Genomic DNA, 27,549 nt, shown 5'->3' on the forward strand with positions numbered 1-27,549 from the left:
AGGGGATCACGTATAACCTCATGTGGCTGGTGCCTCTCCCCATCAGCTGCAAGCACTTCTAATTAGCCCTCTGGAAAAGGCAGATGCAGCTAGGACTGACCCAGCTTTTCCTGCCGTATGCACTAATCCCCAAAACCTGGGTGAAGTTCAGCCCAGCCCTGGTGATTCTCTTCTTCCAGCAGGAGGAGAGGCCATCAGAAGCTGCCCTGAGAGGAAGAGATGGCCACTCATTTCTGCACAGCCCTGAAGCGTGGAGCTGCGTGCCCTTTCCCACCTCCCAGCCCACAGAGGTGCTCATGCACAGCACGAACACACTATGAGGGACAGCGTGAGGGTGCCACCTGCTTCTCTGCGATTTACTGTGTACACCAAGCATTTCACTGAGAGACAGAAATGGAGGCAGCTGCTGGGCTGGGGATTGCCTAGAACATTCTGGAAGGGGCAGGGGCTGGGGGCCACTGCTGACCATGCTCAGTGCTGCTGCTGAGCACGCACAGTGCCGTGCCTGGCAGTTGCGCTGCCAGAGAAGGTCTCAAGTGCTGGGCGTTATTTTTTTTCAAGCTGAGCTCACGGGGCTGCTGGGGTGACACCCGCTGCCCAGGAAAGGTGCTGATGGGAGTCCATGAGCAGCCAGCGAGGCCAGCTGTTACCTACAGCACAGCATAGCTTGCAGGGCATCCAGGTATTAGTTTTGGTAGTAAATCCCAAAGTCAGGCAAATGTTATTGTGCTCCTGATACCACAATGGGCGTTTTTCATAATTTATAGGTGGCTTTTTCAGAGGTTAATCTTGCTTCCTAACAACCCAGCTTGCCTTTCCACAAATTATTGCGAATGACACAGTTTCAAAAGATGCATAGTGGAGACACAAGCCCAGGGCTTTGGGTTTTTTTAACCCCTAAATTAAAAAAAGTCCCAAATCGGTTTATAAAATCTCCCTTTTTAAAGCAGTTCCCTACTTGAAACTGATTCTCTCAGCAAAGGATCTACGTTGGGATCAGAGATCAGTGGGCAGAGACGGGGGAGCTGCTGCAGATCAATGTAGAAGCAGCGAGGACCAGAGCTGCTCCTGCCCAAGCAAACTAACCTTGGCGAGAAGAGAAGGCAATGGTATCTATGTTGTGAAAGGCCAAGGCCACTGAAACTGTGATGGAAAAGAGATGTAGGCCCCTCTGACCAACAAGGGTCACGCAGTACGAAGTCGTGCTACTCACAACTGCAGCATTTGTGCATGGACGTGTGCACGTAGATCACAGGTGGCATGGACTGCCTGTGCTGGCTCTCGTGCTCAGACACATGCTCTTCAGTCACTCTGATGTGAAAATGATGAGTTGTCATAAAACCAAACTTTTCCTGTCTCTCCAGATTTTCTGTTCCAACTTCGATGCAGCACTCCAATGGGCTCTCGAAGTACAGCCCTCTTGTACATGTCCCAGCTGCATGATTGATACAATCTGACTCTCCAAAATACTTTCCTGATGGGACTTTGTGGAGTGAGAAAGATAGGTTGGCAAAGGAGTATTAGACTTTAATCTTAATGGCCAGGAAAACCTGGAATTTATATTCTAAAATAGGAGTATGGCTTAATATGTTGTAATATTATATTTAATATGTTGTAATATTATATAAAACGGAAATGAATAAAAACAATTCTTTGGGGGAAAAGCTTCAGATCTACTATACATTGCGGGGGGCCACCTTCCTTGGGTTTTTTTTCAGGTATTCTATCATTCAATAGAATCACTCTTCACTTAAAATAAAAGATACGCGCCAGTGCAGTGTCGTCCTGCTTTCAGGGGACCTATTTTCACAGCAGAGTACTACCTGGCATGAGTAAGCCCACCTGGAATGTTTTATCTGTCTGAAAGAACCTGCTATGTTTTGGGTGCTCCATCACTATACCAACAATTTTAATATTCATAGCCTTTGTTCCCTAACCTAAGTCTCTCCCCCATTTCTTCTGTTTATCATCTCCTCATTCTGTGTTCCAGCCTCTTTCCCTTGCACCTCCCTCCTTTTGTTCTTTTCCGTATATCGCAGCCCTTGAATCACACCCCTGTTGCCAGACAGTTTGTCCTCTGCAGTGCTGAATGGGCACTTCAGAAGGCAGCGTGTCTCCTCTCAGGAAGCGACTGCTTATTTCACACACGGAGAGGAGCATCAATTCAGCACAGCGGGAGAAATTACAGAACACAGCCTGGAGGGGAGGTCGATGAGACAGAACACTGTTCTGGAGCATTCTGGCTTCATTTAACCTCTTAATAAAAGTAGGTTAGAACATCCTGATATTAAGGACCATGTGAAAGGGGAAAAAAAAAAAAAAGAAAAGCATAGAGGGGGGAAGGAGGAGGAGTAGGGAGTCCTCATCTGGGAAACATGTCCTTGCAGATAATGCACATAGAAATCCTTCCTGATGTAGAGTACGTAGGATGGTATTATCATCCTCTGCTCAGCAGTTTGCAAGTGTGCATTTTTTTTGTCAGAGGCGCAGGGCTGAGCAGTCACACCTCTAGCTGTGCTTCTTCTGCATCTGGGCAGTGCGGGGGAGATTTAGGGGGAGAGAGTAGAAAAAACATTGTCACCTACAGGTCATACAGATAAATCTAGAAAATAATCTGTGCTGCATGCTTAAAAAAAAAAAAAAGTTGTTTGTTTTTTTTTTCCCTAAAGAAAGAAGTGTCTGAAGGTCCGAAATACTTTGCAAACATGATCAATTATGCTTTGAAACAGGTGCTGAGAAAAGACTCTTATTCCCATTTTTCTACATGGGGAAACTGAGGAACCTTTCCCAAGAGTCAGAGACAGAGCTCTGGACTGGCTGGACACAGGTGAAGGGATGGGGACATTACCACTAAACTGAAATGTAAAATTGCATGTTAATAGAAAACACCCAGAGAACCATGAGGAGGCTACTGCTTTAACTTCATCACACTTATTAATGTAGACTGATAGTGAGGGAAAAAAATAGACCAGCAAGCCAAGACAGTTTTTACCTCAGAGTTATGATGGATAGCTGTGATCCAATAAAGACATTTGAGTGGGATTTCATAATACATTATTTCTGTTTTAATCAGGCACTATAAAGCAGCAACAGGACTTATATACTTCACAGCCACTTTGGATTATTGAACGCTCACAGTAGGCTAAAAGAGCACTTACAGCTCATCAAATTAAGCAAAAATGTACAAATTAAGTACCATCAAGCCCACAAGCCAATGCATTTACAGGGAGTGAAGAAGGGGAAACAGAAGAGAATTAAAGGATGAGGCATTAAAATGTACTTTACAGTATGCTTTTAAGAAATGACATTCATGACTGAAGAAAACAATTAACAAGCATCTCAGTCCATCCCTTGTACCAAGCTAAGACCTATTTCCACACTTCTCCCTGGTCAACTATCTATCTTTCCTGGTCATTGATTATTGCAGTATTTCCAAAGAGCATGATTTATTGTCTCCCACACATACTGCAGCTTATATAGCATGTCTGTCATGTGAGGCAGGCTCAACCCGGAGCTTAACAACTGCAGCGTGGATAGCAAGCTCTCACACCCAGAGCCTGTTTTGCAGGGTACCGTGTGGAGCAGAGACACTGGTATGTTATGAGTCAAAATTGCAGCCTTCTGAATGCAGAGCAGCTTTCCTGTCACATAAAAGCCTTCTCCAGGTTTCATGATCCTAGGAATTATGTTTCTTCTCCCTCTCTCTAGGCTACCATTGAAGGTACTTAAATGGAGACTCTCGGTTTGCTTTTTGGCATTATGAGTTTGCCAGTAACTCAGTCACTATCCCTTTCCTTTGCTGCTGGTTCCTGGACACCCACCATAAATCAGCAATGCATTTTTTTGCCTGGTGGCTCCCATGCAAGTTTTCAATACACTGGGGATTGCTTAGGCTCCCAGCTAAGACTGGAGGCTAAGACAGGCTGAAGATGTCTTCAGCAGGAACTGGAGGCAGCAGGTGCCTGCCCGCTTCAGAAAGGGTTGGAAATTAATGCTTTAAAGATGTAGGGTGAGAAGAGGACAGTTTCACCATTGTGACACCTAATCAGGAGCAGGGAAGGAACAGCTGGAAATGGACAGATGAAGAAAAAAATGCAACAAACACTTTTTTTTTTCCATATACACTACCTAAGACTGCATCATTTCTGTTGTGCTTCTTATTGTTGTGCTAGATTACAGGAATTGCCACAAAGTAGTGATAATAGCGCAAGCTAAGATCGCTCTTTAAAGCATGGAGGGAAAAACATTAGGAATTATGAAAACGTCAGAAATTAAAATAGCTTGGAAATGAATCACAGACCAAAAAAGACTTCATGGATCTGATAAACTGTTTGCAAAGGATAGTCACATAACTTTAATCTACATTGCAGCATGAAACAGCACCTTTCCAGCAAGTCCTTTACAGTAACAATTAAATATGGTTGTCCTCAAAAACATTAATATTATTTCACATGTCTTTGAAGGCAAGACCTCAGACATTAAGCAGTCAGCTGACAAATCCCACTGAAGACTCTTCAGATCAAGGAGAGCTTTTGTTTCTAAAGCAAACTGAAACAACTGAGAATTAATTAAGAAGAAAAATGGGAACACTAAGTAACAATCAAACTTGTCAAGTGTGTTTTAAATATATAACCCACAATATAATGAACGTTTTATGAATGTTATTTGCCAATTTCTTTTAAAACTATTTTTCTGTGTGCACTATTAATTTCTGCTCATCTTTCAGATCGCTATAGTATTCTTACAGTGAAGGTGTTTGATCAAACTATCGAAGAGGCTAATTAAGATAAGGAAGGTAACCAGTTACGATAGAAAAAGCATTCCCTTTCCATTTCCTACTAAAGCATTGCGTAGACAGCTCATATTGCAATGTGGAACAGTTGGACTGAAAAGATTTCAAATTTGGATTCCAAGGAATAATCCTTCAATGACTGAACTGAATTTAAGAAGGACCATGAAGCAGGTATTGCAATTTAGAAGAAAGTGGCTACTGTAAATTGTGCTAGAAAGTAAAAGTTCTGTCCTGGTTTTGGCTGGGATAGAGTTAATTTTCTTCCTAGTAGCTGGTATAGTGCTGTGGTTTGAATTTAGTATGAGAATAATGTTGATAACACACTGATGTTTTAGTTGTTGCTAAGCAGTGCTTATACTAAGTCAAGGACTTTCCAGCTTCCCATGCTCTGCCAGGTGCACAAGAAGCTGGGAGGGGGCACAGCCAGGACAGCTGACCCCAACTGGCCAAAGGGCTACTCCATACCATATGGCGTCATGCCCAGTATATAAACTGGGGGGAGTTGGCTGGGGAGCAGTGATCGCTGCTCGGGGACAGGCTGGGCATCAGTCAGCAGGTGGTGAGCAATTGCATTGTGCATCACTTGTACATTCTTTTATTATTTTTATTATTATTATCATTATAATCATCATCATCATCATTATCATCATCATAATCTCTTCTTCTGCTGTCCTATTAAACTGCCTTTATCTCAACCCACGGGTTTTGCTTTTTTTTTTTTATTCTCTCCCCCACCCCGCCGGGGCGCCAAGCGGCTGTGTGGTGCTTAGTTGCCACCTGAGGTTAAACCACGACAAGTTCATAATATGCATTGTCTCTTTAATCATCTTTATTTAAAATAGTACAGAGCGCCGCTACCATGAATGTGTCAAATATAGAAGCACTATTTCTAGTGTGATCTCAGTGCGAGGTGTCAGTTGGTCTCTCTTCTCCTTCTGTGGTAGGATAAGAGACAAGTAAAGTTGGTGTGGTTTGTAGGTGTCTAGCACTCATACATTTGCACCAACAAATACATGCCTATGCCTATGTTCATATGCACATACATTTATACAAATATATATACACCCCCATATAGATAGTGGCTATGGATTACAGTCTGTGGTGCCATCTGGTGGAAAGAAGTCAGCAGCAGCTCTACTGGTATGTTAAAAAATACAAGTGCAGGTATCCTTAAAATAAGGAAGGAATGAATAAAACCCCAACAGAACGAAGGACTGATCCATATGATTTATAGAAGCTGCAGTGTTCATCAAAAAACAATCAGTTCCAGTCTGTCTCAAAACCCAAAGCTTCTTACCTTGACTGTCCCAGACTGTCACACTCATTGATATGGATCAGTAGCCATTTATGAGCTTTTAAAACCACAAAAAGCTTAAATGGGTTATGGAAAAATGTAAAGACTCCCTCACATTTCTAACTGTCTCCATCCCTGATTCTATCTGAGGTAGACGGGTTGGAGTCGTGCAGATTTACCGGAACAGCAAACATCTTTGACGTCTTCAACATCTGCATGTCATAGTGAGCCTTTTTACAGTGAGTGAATATTTACATGAATACAAGCTCAATTATTTTTTTCTGATGCCCCATCAACTTCATCGGGCATGAGTTGTCTCTATTTCTCTCAGTAGATGCAGTTCTTGGGATAGAAATGGGCTTCTAGACAATAATAAGCAATCATTTATTTTAAAGATTACTTGGGAGTAATGTTTGCCATATAGGCAGAGGAAGGCAGTCTTCATGTTTTATTTGAAGAATTTGGGCTGGCTTTCTCAAAATTCCCTTTAGTTTGAAGGGAAAAAAGTATAAATGGACTAGTTACTTTCTAAGAGAAAGCTTTTATCTTCAAGGACAGCACTCACATCAGAACAGACCAAGGCCAGAGGGAATCTGCCCCATAAGAGTAAGGTCTAATTCTTCACTAGGTTATGCAAAATTTGGTTATTTGGGAATATTATTTTATACAGAGTTATTATATACTTGTAACTGTGTATTTACAGTTCTACTGAGGACTAAGGATCAGGCATAACATTGTTAAGGCTTCCATGGCAGAAATAAAGGCAGCAAAACCAGAGTGTTGTAGAGAAACAAACAAACAAAAAGTTCAAATGTTCATCACTAAGAGTGGTGACATTATATCTTCCTCATACTCTTTTAAAGGTAGCTTGACCTATTTCAGCTTTCTTATTTTCAGACGAAAATCCTGAAATGAGTCAGTTAATCAAATGATGATCTGGGATGTTTCAAAAAAGGATGGAAAGTTTGTCAAACTGTGTCACAAAGAAAATACTCTGGAAAGCAGAGACTGTAAATACATAGGTGAACAAGCACAAATACATGTCCATATACTAGCTGATAATTAGCTTCTGCAGATGAGGCAAATGTGCCACCTACACTTCTTCCTCCTGCCTTTTCTTTCCCCAGGCTCTCTTTACCCTTTGCCCATTCAGCGGTTGTCTATCACTTCCCCCCTTCCTTCTCAGGCTCTCACAAGGCTCCGTCCACCTCCCTGACAGCCATCAAACCCTCTCCGTAAAGCAGATGGAAAGGCAGTGGGGAAGAAAGGTGATATGACCAAACAATAATCCCATCCCTGCTGAGATAAAGTCCTAATCCAATGGCAGTTTTTCTTGACAAAGAGAGAGCAAAATCTTGGAAAAGATTTTAGGACTTGACTTGTGGTTAAACCAACTTTATAGCTGGCAAATTAAATTTATTGCTTGCCCTCCAAAACATAGTGTTGTCAAAATGTGTTTTCAAATCTCAGTCAAAACAAAATTAAAAAAGGAGTTAAAATGTATGACTCCTGTTTCTGCCATTGCCTTACTTCTGCAGTCCTTGCTTTTTGCTCTTGTTTTCCTTTGTTTCTCATTGCTTATATTACGATGTCTGAATCACAGGCTTCTCCTTGTATCCAGTGAACTCAGCAGAATAATTCTTATTGACTTTACTGGGTATAGAATTGGATTTACTGTCCATTGCTCTAATCTGTTAGATTACTTTCCTCCTGCTATTTCTTTCCTTTATGTAAATAAATGAAGAATATAGGGAAGTTGTTCTTATTGGCTAATGTAGTTGTTGCAAGAATGGAAGCTAAAGAAAAGCAATGGCTATTTTGGGGAACAATTTTTGTACATTTTTAACAAAATCTTTGTCCTTAGTTTTGACTGACTAGGAGTTATTCAAAGACAATCTTCCATTTACTACAGAAATGAAACCCTTTGCCAATAACTATAGTTTGCCCTTTCTGCCTCCCTGTAACTGAGATTCTTCCCCACCCCCATCATTAAAATCCATTGGGAGAAAATGATCTATTTTTTCCCAGTTTTTATAACCAAGCTCCTTGTGTGTAAGCCCAGAAATAATTATGGAGAGTGGGGGGGGTTCATTTGTAGGACAGTTCAGCAAGTTCAGTGGTGAATGCCTGGAAGACCCTGTGATGTGCATTGTTACTATGATTAATGACTCTTATTATTGATGCAGAACCATAAATTTATACAGGATCTGTCAAGAATAAATAAGAGAGCAGTGTATTCTGCTATGAAGAGTTACAGCAGGAAAATAGCAAAGATTTATAAAAAGCAAATCTTAACAGATAAACAAACACATTACAAAGCTGTGAACATACACGTGCTCCCTTTGTAGTTCTTGGGAATGTTGTCTCTTCTCTATGATGGGAGGGGGACTGGGCTCTTAGTGGCTATAAGAGAACCAGAACATAAAATAGAATTGGGATTTAACAAGGGAGCTGATTCATTTCCTCATAAAACCTTGAAAAAGACATTTGAAGACAATTTGTTTATGAACACTCACCTGAACTGACATCTGAGTGAAGAAGCTGAGAGTAAATGGGAAGGTGTCACAATTTTGGGGAGCAGGGAAGAGGGGTGCTTTTTAGCCTCAGTGATTTCTTTGCAGGTTCACAAAGGAGCATTATCACCTGCAGTTGCAGTGTGCTCTTTTCTCTGGGGTGCTGCTGCACATCCTCACTCAACAATACACTCTGCTCATAGGTAGTGGCACAAACTTGGAGGACGCTGGTAGCATCTGGTAATCTGGAAAGTATTTAGGCAATCAACGGCAAAGAATATACACCTTGGGATTTGGTAGTACCTGCCTTGCAAGTTTAGATATCCACCTCTGCCTAGGGCTAACAAAGTGGAACCACTGTAATGTCACCTGGGGCCTCAAGGACAGTCAGGGAGGTATAGCAGAAAAATCCTTCAGGGATTTGGGCATTCCATATTGACAAATATGCTTATCCTATGGGTCAAGCTGACTTCTCTTTCAGTGGTTTTTGGTTGTAAAAATGTAGGAATGTCATCTGATTTTGTGCATAATGGAATGTATCTACAAAGTGATTATAATGTTGCAAATTATAATATGGAAAAAGTAAGACCAACTCTCGAGAAAACCTCCAAACCCTGTAACTGGATGTACAAGTGAAATCTAATATCACGAAAGAGTACAAAATAAGAAAAAAACCAAAACCCAAACCAAGTCACATATGGATGCTGTACTAGCCAACAGGGAGGGAAAGAATAGGATCAGAAGTGTTTCAAAGCTGAGGCAAGAGAGGATATACGGTAGCATTTATCCCTCAGTACCTCAAAATCAGAAGAATACCTTACACTCCCACATGCACCACACTTCTTCTGAAATCACCTCTGTCTTTCCTGTGTCCTCGCACCGTACTCAAAGGCATAATCTAGGCTCCTCCATGCATGATTCTTCTGGGCTGCTCTTTACTTGTTCCCTCTGTGGTTGAATTCCATAAGGTTTCCCATTACGTGTAGCATTCAGCTGGCACCTCTCACGCGTTGATTCTGGCTTCATTCTTAACACACCTCGTAGGTATTTCCATTGCTTTTTCTGAGCCTTAATTACTGAAAATGTGCCTGGGCAGTATCAACTGACACTAAAATGATTTCCTCTTTAATGTCAATTGAAAAATGAGTTCCGTTTCTTGCTCCAAACATCACTTTCATGTCAGTTATTTCATGAGCCCGGGAGAGTTTTACTAGAGCAGCCAGCTGCCATCGGTGGAATCCTGCCTTGTTGGACCAAGCTCTGCGAGCACACACTCAGCTGTTACTGGCGTTCTGTGTTTTGAATGCTCAATACCTAGAGGAACACCAAGTATTTTGAATAGATCTGCATTTGGTGGGAAGTGGAGGCAGTGCTGCAGGGGCTACTGTGCAGACAAAAGTAGTAATGAAGCCTACTGCAAGGAAAGGAGGATCAGAGGCTTCTTAAGTAAAGCTATGGGAGAGGACCGAGAAGGTTTTTTGTTGATTATGGTGAAAAGATGCCCCTACTTAGGTCTTTCTCTGACCTCTGCACAGAGATAATTTTTCCTGTCTAGAGACTTAAATTTGCATACTTTTTATTCTCCATAGACCACATCTCTCTGCTGTGTCTGTTGCACCAAATAGCACCTGCAGCCATTAAAAATGAGGGCAACAAAAGCCCAAGTTCACACTGGCATGCAGTGAGGCGGATCAAATGTACAGGCACGTTTTACACATATGCCTTGCTACCAAGCGGTTTTTATTACTGACAGTGTTGTGGGAAGAAAGAAACAAGTTGCTGGCTGGGCGTTTTGCTTTTCCATTCGAGTTCTGAGGATGGGTTATGGTTTAAAGGAGATTGAAGATAATGCTACATAGACCCCCTATTGCATAAAACTATCTTGGGTCTGTTTATATACACGTACATACATTGATATCCACAGCAGAGTGTCTCTTTTAAATGGCATTTTATACATGGGCAAAAGCAAGCAGAACTTTGCAGAGGACTGAAAGCAGCCATCTTTCTTCCCTCTGGTCAGTACCTTAGTCTACAAACAAACTTATCACACAAGTGTGAATCTTAAGGAGTGCATAATTCTTTTTTTCTTCTTTTTTAATTTAGGAAGTAAGCCATTTCAGGGTGCAGTTCTCCCTTACCCTCTACAGTAATTCAATTCATTGTTTTGTTTTGCTTGGTTTTTTTTTTTAAGCTTTATTATTTTAAATTAAGTTACCTCTATGTCATCTTTCCTGTCAAAGAAAATCAGCAACCTAAAATATGAATGATACCGAGGAAGTCAAGAGAAACAAGCCTGAAATACTCAGGGCTACAGCGGCCTCTCTCACTGCATTTCTACTAATGTCCCTAGTCAGGTGTAGCTGTGCTGATGAAATTTCTGTGCTGGGAGCAGGGGCAGGCAACGAGTAGCTGAGGGAGGAAAGGGACTGGGGCTTTATTTTGTAAATCATTTTATTTTGGATCATTGTAGATAGCACTACTGGGAAAAGTAATCCTGCTATAAAATTTTTCATCCCGTGTTTCTGAGCCCTTGTTACTGATAAAGTGAATGCTTGTCTGTGCCACGTTGAGGAGGAGACAATTTTCTGGGCCAGGTGTTGATGTCCTGCTGACATTCAAGTTGCCTTGTTCCCTCACAGCCTGTGTGCACCTCAGCCATCCACCCTGCTTCAGTCCTTTCCCTTTTATCTGTGCGCAGAATTAATTAAAATTATTTGCTAATTCATTCATCGAGGCAGCTCACGCTCCGTCTACCTCAACCTCCCTAAACTGTAGCTGCCTCCAAGGAGAGGCAAAATGGGGCAGAGCCTCACTAGTCTGCAAAGTCTCTTCCAAGTTAGGGAAAGTAATTTCCTGCCTCTTTTTTTCTTGAAGTTTGTCTATTTTCGCCCCTTTTTGTCCAATTAGCTATAGCCTTTAATACTCCTACTCAGCAGATGAACTGCTCCTCTCAGGTAAACAGTCTACATTACCACAGTGAGCTTTGATGCTCAAATCCCTATTTTTTAATGAGAATTTTTTCCAAGCCTAATAAAAAATAATATGCTTTGGCAAGAAATAACCAAAGAAGTCCCAGCAGAAAATCCAGTGTCGTTATTGCTTGGCACTCATGCCTTGGGTACTTTTTGAAGGTTTCTTCTACATGCTGTGTAGGCAAGTAATGGAAATCACCTCAAAAAGCTCACACTCTACAAGCCAGACAGGATGTGACATGTGGATGGGACAGATGGATTGTGAGCAGAAGGAAGTTATAATAAAATAAACTAGAATTTAGCTGAAGAGCAGAGGTTTTTGCTTTCACAATTCCCTGATCCTGGGTCACCACAGCTGTAGGAAGTTTCTGACACCTTTTTTTTTTTTGTTGGAGAGGGGACAGGGAGGACGTTCTCTCGTACTTTCTCTCAGGAGGAGGTGTCTGCAAGAGCTGAAACATATTACAGTAATAAACATATTTCATGCAGCCAGGGCTGACAAATGGAAGGACTATTGCTGCAGCCCAGGGAAGTCCTTGATGTGGAAGGAAACTTTCTTTGTCCAGGGGCCTCTTGCGCCTCTGTGCAGGGGCACATTCCTCATTAGGAGCACAGACACTGTTGCCAGTATGCAGTGAGCACCGAAAGGGTTGTGTTCAAAGGGAAAGCAAGGAGAAAATGTGATTTGCAGAAACACCTCCAACGCAACCCCTGCCCTCAGTGCAAAAGACAAAAGAAGGGACAGTTTTATGGCTAGCTCACCGTACAAGTCCTTAAAGAAAAAAGTTTCCCATCTAGGTTAAGCTTAGGTGAGGCCCTCTTCTACAAAGACAATTCAGCTGTCTTGCGTACTAGAAACAACCCTGCCATGAGCATCCTATCCCAGTCATTGCTACAGACAACATTCCTCGCTAGTCAGAGCAAGCTCAAAGCTTTAGCACCATTTAAAGGTCAGTCAGGCCTCCAACATGAATTTTTTTGTATTGAAGAAATATCTCATCCAAGCCACACGGGTCTGGACAGGGGTGAATCATACACCTCCAGATGATTTTGGTGGCAGCACTTTCACCAACTGAAACTACTGGGTAATTATATTTATCTAAACAGCAGTAGATGTTTCTTCTGAGCATGTTTTCTTCTGGGAAAAAAAAGAATTGGATATTCTCCAAAAACAGTCATCTGCAAACAGCTGTTTACATCCCAAAGCCCTCACAGTACAATCAATATGTGAAAAGGGAAACGGATTTTGGAAAGCAGCCCTCAAACTCTGCGCTATAGCCAGCTATTGCTGTGAAAAGTAACCAGTAACGCTGAAGCCCACTGTACTCAGCTGTGTCCAAGGGTCTAGCAGAAATATGAATCACTTAATGGATTAAGCGGATCATTTTCCGTCACCTCATAAGCCTAGAAGAACACACCTTTTTCTATATTTGCACAGTACCCAGTGGAGACTGGGGCCTCTGTGTGTCTAACAAATATCTATTTGCTCATTTGGAAGCATGCACGGGACATAATACCTAAGAGGCGCAGTTGAGAAACAGGGAAGAGACACTGCAAAAATGAAACAATTTAAAAAAAAGAAAAAAGTGGTAACTTTTTGGGTCTCTTGAAGACTCACCTCTACAACAAGAAAGCCAGACTGTTGGGGTGGTTGTTAAGAAGACAACTGTTCACTGCTGGAACTTGCAGCACCAGCTGACAAAGGAAGCATTGGATCAGATCTCCACTTCTGATGGCTTACTCGGTTCTGTTCACTGTGCATGGATGTTAAGGCTCAGGTGAGCGTTCGAGTGGCTATGAACAGGAAGACATGCGTATGTTTAGCTATGCCAATGGCCGCACACTGCACCTGAGAACGCACATACACAATTTTAATTCTGTTGGCTGGCTGTGCATGCCTCCCAAGCAAGAGAAAGAGAGAGTGAGGGAAGTTTTAAAGAACTCGGATTTCTCTATTGCTTTACCTTCCTCAAACAAACAACTTCTTCCTTGTTTTTCTCTAGCTAATGATTGCTGTGTCTTGGTATCAACTGTACTCCTCTGCTTCTGCTTCCTCCTCTGTACTAAAAAGGGATTCAGTGGTGGCCAAGCACCTCCTTTGCATGTCACCAAGATTAACTAGAAAATAATCAGATCATGTGTGGAAAGCTCAGAGGAGCCTGAGTTCCACTACAGAGTATTTCATATGAGATCTGCACGGGGTAGAAGTTGCTCTACCTGAGGAAGAGAGCATCCTAGTGGGCTGCTGTGTGGTGTAGCACAACTGTTAATAAGGAGGAAATTACTTTTGAGTGAAAAATGTGGGATTAGATCCCACAGGAATGATGTTCAAGGAGTTTACACAATTTTCAGTTGGCCGTGTATCAACGGCTGAATTCCACACAAGATAGAGAATATATTGTCTGGTAACAAATGGTGAAATAAGTCAAATAATAGGTGTAAATCATGCTTTCTATCTGTTTCTCAGACACTTCTATTTTTCAGCTGTATTTCAATGCAGCAGAGCTTAAGGCCTCGGCTAGCCACCCTATAAACCCAAGCCTGTTCAACTTTAAAAACCAGGTACGTCATTTAAACTAGATCAACTCTCAATTCCCCCATTTAAAGTGGTGCCCATATCCAGTAGATTATTTACTTATCATTGATGTCCCTCCAGATAAGTTCAGTGATGTATCAGAGCAAAGCAAGCTGATAAAAGTGAGCATGCTTTTGGCAGAGGTTTATATGTACAAATTTTTAAAGGAAGGAAGTGGTTTGGTCACAGCGTCTTTCCCCCAAAGCGGACTTCTTCAGGAACATTGTAAACGTTCCTGAAACGTCTGCGTTTCTCTGAGCTGACAGGCTCTGGGAGGGCTTAAGTAGAGAGCTGCTTGTCTCCTGCCTGCTTCCCATCAAGACGACTGCCTTGTGTGCAGCAGCGGGCTGCTGCAGCCTGCCTGTCTGGATGTGCCGGGCAGCACGCTCCCCGCCAGGCAGGCTTACCGGTTGCCTGGCAAAATCATCCCCTCTTGCGTGCAGCCTCAGGACCACTTCTGCCAGCCACTAGTTATCACTGTGGCTTGTGCTCTGCTAAGTCAAATGGAGGCTTTTGCATAGCGCACAGTCTTCTCCTGAAGACCAGACTGACAACAGTGGGGCAAGCAGCCAAGGCACAGAGAAGGGCTACAGCAAGTCTGTCAACACTCAGGCAGACACTTAGGTTTGTATCTTGGTTTGTTTGCCACCGTCAGTAACTTCTGCTGCAGTCCTGTCTGCTCCTGAACCTTTGCTTCTGTTTTTGCTGATCATTATTGGCACATTGAGACCATGCTCTCCATTTGCAATCTCTGGTCACTCAAAATAATACAAATAAAATGTATTTAAAAGTGGTAAGTGTGGAATTATCCTCAGTTTATTCTACACCAGTTGTTGTTTTGGTTTTTTTCTCCCCCTCTGCCTGAAATCTCAAGGAGTGATAATCAGAGCACATGGCTTTCTCCACATGAAAGTCCTGGACTTCCATTTCAGATGCGGATTACTGATAAACACAACCATCTCCCTCTGGAAACAACATACATCACACATTACAAAGGCCCATTTGTCCTTGTTATTTTGATTTTATAGTATAGATAGGGGACTTAGTGTTAAATATAATCATATCATTTACCAATTAACTTTTTTTTGACACTGATGGCGAGACCAGGAGGATGAGAGGAGAAAGCCTTCTTACCTGCACTTTTGTGGAAGATGATGCAAAACCCCTCCGTCTTATAAAAGCCTGGTTCCATATGCACACGGACAGCCAACTGACACACAACAAAACCAAAACCACTAACACCACAGATGTTAGTGATACCCTCGTTAGCAGAATTCAAAGTGGAATGATCTTGGAAATGGAGCAATCCTGGAAGTGACAAAGATGAACCTGAATGCCAGAGCATCAGCTATAAAACACCTTGGCATCACCTGTGTTGGTGGGACGAAGCGTCCCACTTTCTCGTGCTCTCCCCAGGCTCCTCAGCTACCCCTCAGGGTGCCAGGCAGGCTCCCTGCTTCAGGGTCCCTTCCTCCTTCTCTCACCATCTTCACGACCAGCAGCAAGGGACATTTCAGCATAGGTGCAGTTGAAAAAAACCCCTCTCACCCTCTTCCTCCTCCCATTCCTCCGTCTTCTAAAGATTTCTTTGGGCCTTCCTGATTAGGCTGAAGGGATTGAGAAGCTCACCCGTGGATATTTCATTGGTCAGAAAGAATGAAAAGGAAAGCGTGCAGGCAATCCCACAAAACATGTTTAGTGCTGAAGGAGCCAGCCACGTTCCTGGTACGTAAAAAGGAGCACTCGGTGATTTCCAACCTGTGAATACAGCTCCTTGGCTGGGGAGGAGAGTTACTGGGCACTTCCAGCCCACCCTCATCTTAATCACAGAAACGGCCCTCGTGGGAAGGAATGCACATGGCAACATGAGAGCTGCTGACTGAAGCGGCCATGGGGAAATGCACCAAAGAGCTTTCTCATTCCCCGTGAGATGTGGCCAAGGAGGCAATTTACTTTCCAGTTCCCTTTCAAGATGAAGTATGGCTTGCACTACCACTGCCTAGGCTGTACTTACTCCGTAAATCCAGTTTTTCTGTCTTCCATGTGACAACTTTTGCCCTGAAGTCACTTCTTAAATAAGCCTCAGAAACAGAGGCAATGTTCTTCTAGCAAGTTAGCACAGCTGAGAGCCTGGACAGCAGATACTTGTTAGTATTAAACACTCAGTCTTGGTGTGAGAAAAACTTTCTCCTGTATTTCACCTCCTAACATGTGGGTGATTGTGCTGATGACAGGGCAACAGAGCCGTCCTGTCTCTCCGATTCTTTCCTTCCATTTGGTGAAGACGCAGAGGAGGCAGATTTTGCTGCAAAGCCTTTCCGCTCCCTCTGTGCTCAGCACAAGAGCCACGGCCTCGGGAAGCCTCTGCAGAAAGGTGCCATAAGAACACAGAGTCACCCAGCTCTTTTCTTTCTTTATTTTTTTATTGAAAGCTTCATCAAAGAAAACAGAAGTTTAAACCTAACATCCACTGATCTACAGAAAGCCCCAGGAGTGGGAAAATGGCAGCTATTAGGATTGTGGTACAAATGGAAAACATAAAAAAAAAAAATCATAGCAGTACAGATCTTTCAAAGACATTCTGAGACATCAGCACACAGATGCCCATATAAATAAGATTCATAATTTAATGTATCACAGAGGTTCTGTATTCTACATTTTGGCTACAGTGAGGTCTGTAAGGGCTTTAAAGAACCTCTGTCCCATTTGTGTGATGCATGTTTTCTTGATAGGAAGGTCATCTGCTTTCAAAGCTGCTTTGATTTTTCTTACAGACAGAATCTGTTCATTCTCCTTTAAAAAGGAAAACAATTAAAAATTCCTATATGAATTCTGTATGCCTCCTGGTTTTACATAAAATTGTTTTGCCTCCAAAAGATAGTAGAATTTTCTTCCACTCTGGAATACAGCATATTTAATAATACTTTAATTACATAGCATCATGTTCTCTTCTCTAGGCTGTATTTTTGGGCTTTTAAAAATATAACCAACTGTAAATTTCACCAAATTCATAAAATTATTATCCAAGAGAAAGACACTTAAAGGCAGAAAATTAATGTTGGGCAGATATTCTCTTAAGGACAACAGATCCAGATCTTGGAAGGTGCTTACACCTTGCAGGCTTTGGCCCTACAAGGAAAAATGGATTTGTGAACCTGTCAAAGGCTGACATTTTTCACTTCATTACACATTTTTATTAAGGTGAAAGAACTCAGCTGTCACTGTTGGGGAATTAACAACTGAACTGAACAACTGAAATAAACACAAGAATTTTTCTCATCATGGAAAGCTAAACCAACACTGGGATTTATTTTTTTACAGCTTTTCTCTCATAATTTTCTGTTTAATTTTAACAAAGAGCATGTTAATAAAGGGGAGAAGAAAGGGTCTCTTCTGCCTGCTTTGAGGCACAAAGGTGAATAAATCTCTGGGGTACATACAGCGCTCTAGCCTATTTGGGTGACAGGAGCAATACAGAAAAAGTTGGTGCTCTTTTCGAGGGGAAAATAACTCTCCTTACACTGCATCTTTGCTGCTTGCTGAGATTCTAGAAATCTGCTCCACTGAGGGAGAGGAGAGTTCTGCTGCTCACTCAGCCCTCCTTCTGAGAAAGTGTGTGCGCATGATTGTGTGTATGCATATTAGAAATGAAAGGAATCATCGTTACTAGAGTCAATTGTCATTAAACAGAAAAGACTAATACACCAAATGTCAGCGTTTTTGTTGTTTTCTGTTTTGCATTTCCATCACACCGTGACTGTTTTCTTAGTTCACATGGGCTACTGAGAAAGACCAGGAAAATCCCTTACCCTAGGGCACTTCTTTTATATCTGGACCAATTTCATGTTAAATAAAGTTTTGAAAGGAAATGTTGACCACGTGTGTATCAAACATTACTATCTTCAACTACCACATTTGGTCTTATCACTAAAAATGGATTGATTCATTACTTTAAGCACATTATCACTCTTTAGCATGACTCTTGCTATAGGTGGAGTTCAGCAAGTCTGCCTAAACCTGTTTTGCTCATGTCAACCTCAGCATTAAAATGAAGTGGCATGAGGAGCACCATCAAGCTTAAAGTCATGAAGCATGGCAATTTGTTAAACACTTAGTATCAGTCTCATCCTTCAGTACCATAAACAACATAATATAGATCCAAATACTATGACATATTAAAAATAAACTTTATTACAATGCAGGCTTCCTCAAATTTGCTGAGTTTTGGTACACATACATACATAAATAATACCCTTCGTTTGATTTTTACTTGAGTAAAAATCCATTCGAATCCTTCAGCCCATTGCCCATTGTAAGTTTAAGCCCTCACTTCTCTAATCACCAGCCTTTATCTTCCACAGCTGGGCATGCATCCATAGCAGAAGATGACACAATGTGATGCAATTGCTCTCAAATATGCCTCATTCTGCATTACGGTGGATTTCTTGACCAATACAACCAAGGCAGTCTCTTGGTAAACAGAACTACACAAGTAAGCACAAGCTAAGGACATTTCAAGAGTCTGTTTCACTGGAAGGCAATAAGAGGACATTCACAATTTGAGGCCTGACTGTCACAGGTGAAAAGTGCTTACAAAACCAGCAGTAGAGCCAGACAGGAAGAAGAGTCCCTCAGCAATCTCACTGGGAACAGTGCGACTTTTCAGTGCCCTGATCTACGCTGGGGTCAGCACCTGCACATATAATACTCTCTTCAGTTCCACTGTATCCATTTTTTTTCCTCAATATTAAGCGACGAGCCCAGGTATTCAGAATTTCCTAGCCATAATTCATATTTTTCTGACAACCCTTCTGTATTTATCCTTTAAGGTAAAAACAAAAATACCAAACCTGAACATCCAGATTTGACTATTTACAAGAATTCAGGTGTGATGGAAAGTACATACGCAGTTCAGCTTATGGATTTGATGTTATTTCTAGACCTCTGGGCCAGGCACCATTGCCTTAGACTTCTAGAGTTGTTTCTGCAACCTTTCAGGAACCCTCCTGATATTTAAAGCTAAATTGGTAAGACAGACATAGATATTAACTTTACAAATTCAGGTCTTCAAAAAAAGAAAAAGAAAAGAAAACAGAAACTCAAACAGGCAATAATAATAAACCTTCCAAAACATCTTATTAGCCAGAACATAAAGAAAACCAGTTTTAGATTTCAGAGGCCACCAAGTATTCCTGTCCTACGACAACACCCATGCAGCGTGTTGCTCTTCCGCTGTTCTCTTGCATCTCATCTTTAACTTTTACAAATAAGTTACCACTTTCTGAGCATTTTGTATGTTCCAAATAAGCTTTTTTCTTACCTTGTGATCTATGACTGTTTATGCTCAAGGCTCACATTGTTTATAATTCATAGACTTTCAAGTACCAGTTCACTGGTTTTTTGGGGATCAGTAAGATGATCAATTGTATTTAAGGGATCCATTTTCTTTCCTCTTCTTCTTCCTCTACTTCTTTGCTTTGTTTCTTTTGATTTCAAACACTATTAAATATTATAGCATGGAAAAAAAAGGAACAATTCTAATACAGAATGCACTTGAAACACTTTAAAGTGACAGGCATCGTGATATCATGTTGCCTGTCTGGCTTAATAAAAAACACTGAGATTGTTTAACTTTGTTTGCTGAAAAACATAAGAAAAATGTTTCTGAATGTATAAATAAAGCAGCAGAGTTCTGAATAGAAACAAGAAGGTACCTCAGCATATTCATCAGCCACATGGTAGCTACCTTGTAGCCTCATTGTTGATAGTAAATGAGACTTTTTGTGTGTCACGTTAGAACTAACACAGAAACAAATGTGTTTATTTCATACTTAACTGACTTGTGCCTGGGGTTATCTCTATTTGTACAAAGAATTCAGAGAGAGACAGAAAGAGAGTACATGTAGAAAGGAAGAAAATAAGGCTAGATCGATTTTTTTCCCTCATATGCCCTCCAAAGAAAGAGGGAACCTTTATCCAAGGAGAAAATCCAAGTGCCACTCTCAAAAAGCAACAAGTAATGAGACAGCATGTGAAACAGAAAGATATTTTTTTTCTCAATTGAAAACATGTTGTGGATGTTGTTGTTCTTTTACTTTGGCATCATCTGGTTTTCAGAAGTGTTGAATATCAACAACTACTCTGGAGAAAGCAGAAGTTTTACCACTTCTGAAAATCAGGCCCTCTTTCTATGGTGGAGAACCACGTGAACTCCCATTTCTCTCTTTTCTATGTTGCATATCTAGCAGCCATTTAGTTGGGATCCCCCCCCCTCCCACCTCCCCGTTAAAAAATATGATCTTGTTTTATCAATTTAAAAAAATAATTGTGTTCTTTTCCCCAAAAAAGTCAGGTTAGGGAAACACAGATCTCTTTTTAGAATTGGGCAGCTGAATCAGATTGATCCAATATATATGTTTTAATTTCATTATTTTTAATGGATACCCTGTCTCTAATACACCACAATAAATGTGATGAAGCTTCCCCTCTCTTCTGGATGGAGGAAAGTTTAAAAACGTTTGGTTTAATTTTTACATATAGATATATGTGTATGTATGTATATATTTAAATGCTGCTTCTCTTCTCCCTCCGTAAGGAAAAAAATCATCTTTTGACTTGCTTCTCACCTTTTTTGTTTGTTTGTTTGGAAAAAAGTAAGGGCCATAATCAATATTTCTCTATGGAAAATAACTGTCATTCCTAAAACAGGTTTCAGTGGATTCAATTTAGTTAGTGTCTTTTTTTGCCTAATCATACTAATTAGTGATTGTCAGCCAACATATTAAGACAACAGAAATCATAGCAGAGAAGAATAATTTTTAACTTCCTGCCTGCATGACAATATTAAGTCAACTTTCAACTGCTTGTATGGGAGAGCTAAAATGAGAACAAAGATCAAGTTTGCTTTCTCTTGCATCTAACTGGCAATTCAAATGCATCACTGAAAAGAAACGCAGAATTAAGGTGGCTATGCATGCTGGACGATGACAAAGACTGAGGTGAAGAAATGAATCTGCGGTATGTTGGAATTCAGAAGGAAGACTGTTGTTTCAGTAGAAATACCAAAGATCAGGCAATTTAACAGAAAAACTCATCAAAATTAAAGCCCACCTGGACAGATTAGTTGGTAACCCACTCCCCTTTGCTTTGGGATGTTCTCCAAAGCACACCATCAACAAGCTTCTAATACCAACTATTCCAAAATTTCCACTATAAACATATGCAGTATGTAAAACACCAGTGGAAGATAGTTTAAACAAACAAGAAAGTAAGAACTGGTCCGGCCATGTAGGTCAAATAAAGATAAAAAAAGAAAAAAACCTCTATCTTCTGGACTGCGTTAGGGTGTCACTTCATCTTTGGTATAAAATAGGCCATCCATAGGCTGCATTTGTTCACAACTAGGAAAGACTACAGAAATTGTCAACAATTTCTTCTATCTATTGCTTTTTTTGCACTTTTTTGACCATAAGCTCCTATCTACTTAAGTTTTTTTTTAATGCTCTTAAGCTAGGTTTTTGCAATGTGACAAGCAAAGCAGACTAAAAACTTCTTAAAGCTCATAAAAAAGACTGCAGATAAAAAGCACTAATGCTTTTGCTAGCGATCACGCTTTGTAAATAAAAAAATCTGCATTCTGCAAGAAAAAAACCCTGCATTCTCTATAATGCAGCAAGTTTTTTTCTCAATTCAATAACTTTACTGTAAAATGCTTTAGCCTTCTAGAATTTTTTCTGTCAACACTTAAGACAAAGTTCATAAAAGTCCCAGCATTTTTTCAATCCTTTCAGTTGCCACAGTTCCTTTATCATCAACTTTTCTTCAAAAGAAGAAAATCATTTTCTTTTAAACTGTACAGTTTATTTTTTGTTCACCCCAAAAACTCAGTCTATTAAACTTCTGCACCAGCACCGGTGTGAGCAGTTTCAATTCATTCTCAGGTTTTCTAACAAGACGTTGACAGCTTGCCTTGAGAGCCTTTGACGTCCTTAAAATTAAGGCAATTAAGATTCAAGATAAACCTTACCTAAACATTTCTTTAAAAAAACAAAAAACCAAAAACCAAAAAACACTCTAGATTTAAAACAAGAAGAAAAATAAAATGAGAGAAAAAGAGTAGCTTAATTTTTGAGGAAGACAATTGGTTTTCATCTCAACTTGCTCCCTCTTGACATCATCAGTTTTTCTGTTAAAAAAAAAAAAAAATCTAGCTACACCTCCAGGTAAATTCTGAATTCAAATGTTCATCCAGATGAAATGTCAACCCAGTGTTTTTCCTCTGGGTTTTTTCTTTAGTTAAAAAAAAAAATATAGCAAAAATAAAATTGTCAGACTACATGACGGAACCATTTGCACAGCACATAAAAACACTGTTTTGTTTTCGTTGGGAAAGGTAGAAAAAAAAAGCATTCATTTGACGCCTGTGCAAACTGGAAGCCAACTTCTTGTTCAGTGAAGTTTCTCCATTCAAGGCAAAGATTTCAGACCGACATTCTTCAGTCCTGTTTATTGTCTGTAAAAACAATTGAATTAAAGTGGTCATTAAGTCAAAACAACTTTGAAATAGGCTCCTCTCCTTTTTTTCCACCCAATTCCCTTTAAAAGTTATCCAAGCTAAACTAACTTTGCAGCTGTTTAAATATGATACCACCACTAAGCTGAAAATAGTCAGGCAGAAATAGGGAACTCCTGCTTTGGGGACGTTAACACATCCTAAGCAGATGAATTTACTCTTGTTAATGCCATACTTAATGGGCAGTCTAACTACAATGAAATGAGATGAATACGTGGATTTACACTGTGTAAATATTTCAAGAGTAATACAATAAGAGAGCGAATATTTTCATAATAATAAGTGGCACTGTTTATTTTGGATACGAATAATAAAACGAAAGATAAAATTACAATAAAAGGATACATCCAATCTGCTAAAAAGAACATATTTTCTGATGGCAAGAACAGTTAGACTGTGGAGCAGTCTGCTTAATGAGCCGGTTATGGCTAACTTAGTAGGAACATTAAAGATAATATTAATTAGATAAATATAATTTTTGATCATATAGTGTCAAATCTTTCTAAATTTAGCACAGAGGATAAGCTATACTATCAACCTTTTTCTAACAGAAGATAACTCTCATTTTGTGTTTTTGAGCTTTCATGTCATTTAAAGATACGTCACATCAAACTTATCTCAGCAAGACTATATGAGATCTTTGGAGAGACGTAGAACCTACATATAAACACTGTTTCATGTCTAGGGCTATCAGCAAGGGTTAGCTATTGCTTCTCCTACAGTCCTCAAAACTTGCATGGAAAAAATCCTTTTCCAACCGAAGTTCAACACAAGAAAATCCAGCACCTTTCCATTTGCAAGCATTAACACATTTGCCTTGCTTAGTTTTAAATTAATTTTAATATTAGGAGTTAAATTGTGAAGAATGTTGATGACATAACATTTGCCACAGAACTATTTCTCTGGGATGGTAAACATAAAACTAACTTCAATTTTAAATACTAAATTTACCAAAGGACTTCCTCATTGCGTGAAGTCTGAAAATTAGTATTTTGAATGTAACAACAGATTTATGTGGAAAGCAAGAATTAATTATTTTCTTAGGGTTTTCTATGTGTAACTTCCGGTAGGAGTACTCAAGTTGGATGCTCACCTCCTGAGGTTTTACTGCCCCTCTGGGTCGAGTGGCCACCATACGTGTGAAAGAGCAATTCCACTGAAGGGTCACAGCACACACTCTCTAATCTAACCTGTCATTGAGTTTGTCCACAAAACACTCCAGGAAAATGTAATTCTTTCCACATTTAAAATCAAAGTATGTTGTCCAGCAGAGTTTTGCTTAGAAGTAAGAGAGTACACTTTTCAGGGGGAAGGATCTCAATTTATCTCCACTTCATAGATTTCACACTCTTATGTACAAAATTAAAGGTTTACAAGGAAAAAAGGGAGTATGGGTCTAAAATAATTAAGGTGATTTCCTCATAAAGTAGAGTCCTCTGCTCAGAAACCAAGGGCTGTTTCATCTATATTGCTACACAACAGGTAGCCAGGTTTTTGACATGAAGTTATCATTTCTGAACTTCAGAAATGATGTGGGATCATTCGCTTCAGAAATGATGTGGGATCATTTCTGGGATCATTTCTATGGGTGGGATCCTCAAGTACAGCAGCCAGCATATTAAATAAAAGAACATGTATGCTGATTAAAAAAGTGGAACTTAAATTTTAAGTCTCGTGGTTTATTTTTACTTACAAAGAGAGTACAGAGTCCTTATACCACCCAGTTCATTCTGAGTACATTGCCTCTCCTTCGTTGCCTGCAATTTCATGATTGTTGCAAAGAAAATAGATATAATGAAATACACTGTTATAACTTTTCTCCTGACTGATCAGCTCCTATGAAATAATTTTATAGTGTCTGCCTTTTTCTTTGCCTATATCTGACAAAATCATTGTTCGGTCATGTTAATTACTTCCTCTCATCTCGCTTTGAAAACAGCTGTTGTATATTGGGCATGATGCTTGCTATTAATAAATGTGCCCTTCGAAGGCCAGATTAATAAAATTATATTTTAATTACAAAATAACTTCACTTGATTTTATATTAAAGGTTACTGAAATATTCCAGCAGCAGTTGTTTTTTTAAGACAGAGATTGTGTATATTTTTGTTTGTTTCTGCAGCTTCCCACACTTTGCATTTCTGCCCGCAACTGGCAGATATAAATAGAGGGCACATTTCAGAAAAAAATACTGAAATAATCATAATAAAAAATCTGTAGTGGATCTGCCTGTGTGATTAAAAAAGAAAGAAATTCCTCTGAATATAAGTGCCAGTGCCATTGGAAGTGTATCCATCATTGCAACAAGGCAGTAGCTGACAAGGAAAGATGAGGGATCTCATTCTCAGAGAAGGTGGGAATTCACCAGACTGGCAAGAAACACAGCACCCATTTCAATAAAGAATTGCAATGTATTTTCCTCCTATGTGGGAAAAATGCCAGAATCTGCTGCTCACAGCCACCTTATGAGGGCTTCTGAACGTAAGTCCTTCTGATCTGAGACTTAAGTGAAAGGGAACTGGAACACAGGAATGGTCAGATCCAAACTCCTACAGAACACAGTCACCAAAACAAGCCAACAGGACGGTATGGTCACATATATTTCTCTCTTTCTCCATTACATTCTATAAATATTTTGCCATCATTTATTTACAGATACTAGAGAGACTGATGGCTAGACAGGATACCCATGCATAGACTGGGTCTCCAACTGGGTGCATCAACAAAAAGCTTGTGATCAATTGCTTTTGTAATATGTACATGTAGACAAATATGGGTGTGACATAAGAAATACTGAGGTCTTATGTTTTATGGCAGTCAAAAAGGGACATTGTGTGATCTGAAACCGTTTGTTAGTCATATGTTAGATAAATAAATGCATCTTCCACCTCCAGAGGTCAAAAATTAAGTAAAGCAATTGACAGATTGGTATAATTCTAATCTTTCCTATACCAGGTCATATCTTATGCCTCTGTAAGTACTATGTCATGATACACTGACATATCTAACATATTTCTTATCTGACTATTTGCCTACTTCCTTCTCCAAGATAAAAAAAACGTGTAATTCTCTTTTCACAGTGATGCTGGTGTTCAATATACATGTATTAATCAAGGACTGGCTTTGGGCTCCTTCCTAGAATCTGTCCAACATTGATCGGTCCCGGTGAGTACCCTGTTGTTAAGTAAGCTTCCCTTCATAAGGACCAATTTTATTGTGGCAAAGAGAAGGAGTGTTTGAGGATTATTCTGAAGATGAAGGGACTCTTTAGGAGCTCCAGATCTAGCTGTCAGTGTATAAATTTTAAATTTTTCAAGGTATTCCATGGGAAGCAAACAAAGGGAGCAGAGGACAGGAGAAAGACAGAGCAGTGCTTCTCCCCATCCCTTTCTTATCCCTTCGTCCATTGCCGGTTCCTGCCCACTCAGTGCCTGCATGGCACATGGCACAGTTTCGCACAAATACCAACTTGGGGAAATTCATACTGCTTCACTAGCTACGCTTTCAAAAAGAAACCTTTACCTGTGTACCATGCCAATATTTTCACCACTGCAAAATTTAAGCCCTCTTTTTAACCTCTGACGTCAGATGCTGCTTTAGCCCAGCATGATGATTGTTAACGCAGTTGTTGAGATCCTTCTGAGTCCAGAAAAGCAGCAGACAGTTAGAGAGCATATCATTGTAGGCAGGAACTCAAGGACATTTTGCCAAGGTGAGGCCATCAGCCAAAACCTTTTGCTAATTACACTGCTATATATCCAGAATTCATCTGAACTTAACGAAGCTGCTCAGAATTTATATTGCTGAAATGGGGAGCAGAATTTGGCCCACTATAACCAAGAAACAAAACCTTCTGGTTACAAAGTGTATGCTTACTTACTTAGACTGTTGGTAAGAATATGCAGGCGCATGTTCACTGGATGTTTCCACTGTCATCTGTTGCTGTTGACCACTGGCTTCCTGTGATGAAGATGCTACTGTCTGTGGAGAAGTATCAGCAACAACACCCTAGGGAATCAAATGAGAACACGAAAAACTTATTAATTTTACTCACTGCAGTGAATTACACATAAAAGAGCTCAGCACCAGCTCACCATTCCTGTATTTCTCTAGAGGTCAAGAGAGTTTGAGATAGCAGAACCACATGCTAACACAACAAACTCCACCAGTTTTAGAGAGCTAATCCAGCAACAAGAAGCTTCCTTAGTGCACCAGCCCCTGTAGTACTTTGCTCTCGCACGCTGCAGTGGGAAATACCTCCACCTTTGAGGGCAGTTCCCTGCCCATTCAAAGCCAGAGGCAAAACCTCTGACTTCAGTGGAGTCTGGATTTTACCTCTTACCTTTTTTACAATATGCATACAATATGTATGGCTCTTACAATTTTCACTTACCTACCCCAACTTTACAGTGAGTTTACATTTATTTTGTTTGATTTGCAATGCAATAAAGGCAGAATCTAGGCCCCCCACTCTCTGCTTCAGTACACATCCAACAATTTTAGCCACCTTAGAAAAATACTGCACTCCTCTACACACTGCTTTTATGCATGTTCCCTTCAAAAATAAATTTACTTCAGACTAAAGACTTTTATCTGTTAAGTCAAAGCTCCAATGAGGTTTTGTTTTATTTATACGTTTGCAAAAAAATAGATAAGTAAACACACAAAAGATGATATGTATGAATTTAACATAATGCACTATTTCTTATCATATTTAGACAGTCTGAATAATATTATTTTTAAGTATTTTTGCACACTTTTGAAGTAACCTATATTTTCTTTCCTTTACTCTCATGCTTGGTGTGTTGGTCACACGAATAATACTAGCAGG

General features: G+C 40.2%; 1 protein-coding gene and 1 long non-coding RNA gene across 9 annotated transcripts in view; both read right to left on the minus strand.

Moving 5' to 3' along the window:
- Positions 1 to 4,422: 4,422 nt before the first annotated feature.
- LOC140647085 (uncharacterized) lies at positions 4,423 to 13,321 on the minus strand. The gene is made up of 4 exons (XR_012040662.1): positions 13,190 to 13,321; positions 8,603 to 8,844; positions 8,418 to 8,489; positions 4,423 to 4,548 (listed from the first exon to the last, which is right to left on the minus strand). It is a non-coding gene; the product is annotated as an uncharacterized lncRNA (long non-coding RNA).
- A 4,993-nt stretch (positions 13,322 to 18,314) lies between these two features.
- RBMS3 (RNA binding motif single stranded interacting protein 3) overlaps positions 18,315 to 27,549 on the minus strand; it is a 722,164-nt gene continuing 712,929 nt past the window's right edge. For 4 of the 8 annotated variants that reach the window (XM_072853929.1, XM_072853928.1, XM_072853933.1 and 1 more), the window contains 3 exons: positions 26,599 to 26,726; positions 24,412 to 24,475; positions 18,315 to 22,658 (listed from right to left, as the gene is read on the minus strand). In XM_072853929.1, coding sequence (XP_072710030.1) covers positions 24,430 to 24,475; positions 26,599 to 26,726 — 174 coding nt within the window. In that variant the 3' untranslated portion in view covers positions 18,315 to 22,658; positions 24,412 to 24,429. Of the gene's footprint in view, positions 22,659 to 24,411; positions 24,476 to 26,594; positions 26,727 to 27,549 lie in introns of those variants that run through there. The other 4 variants (XM_072853931.1, XM_072853935.1, XM_072853934.1 and 1 more) reach the window with 2 other exon arrangements.

The sequence above is a fragment of the Ciconia boyciana genome, chromosome 2 (genome assembly GCF_034638445.1).
Source record: "Ciconia boyciana chromosome 2, ASM3463844v1, whole genome shotgun sequence".
In the NCBI taxonomy this organism is placed as follows: Eukaryota; Metazoa; Chordata; class Aves; order Ciconiiformes; family Ciconiidae; genus Ciconia; species Ciconia boyciana.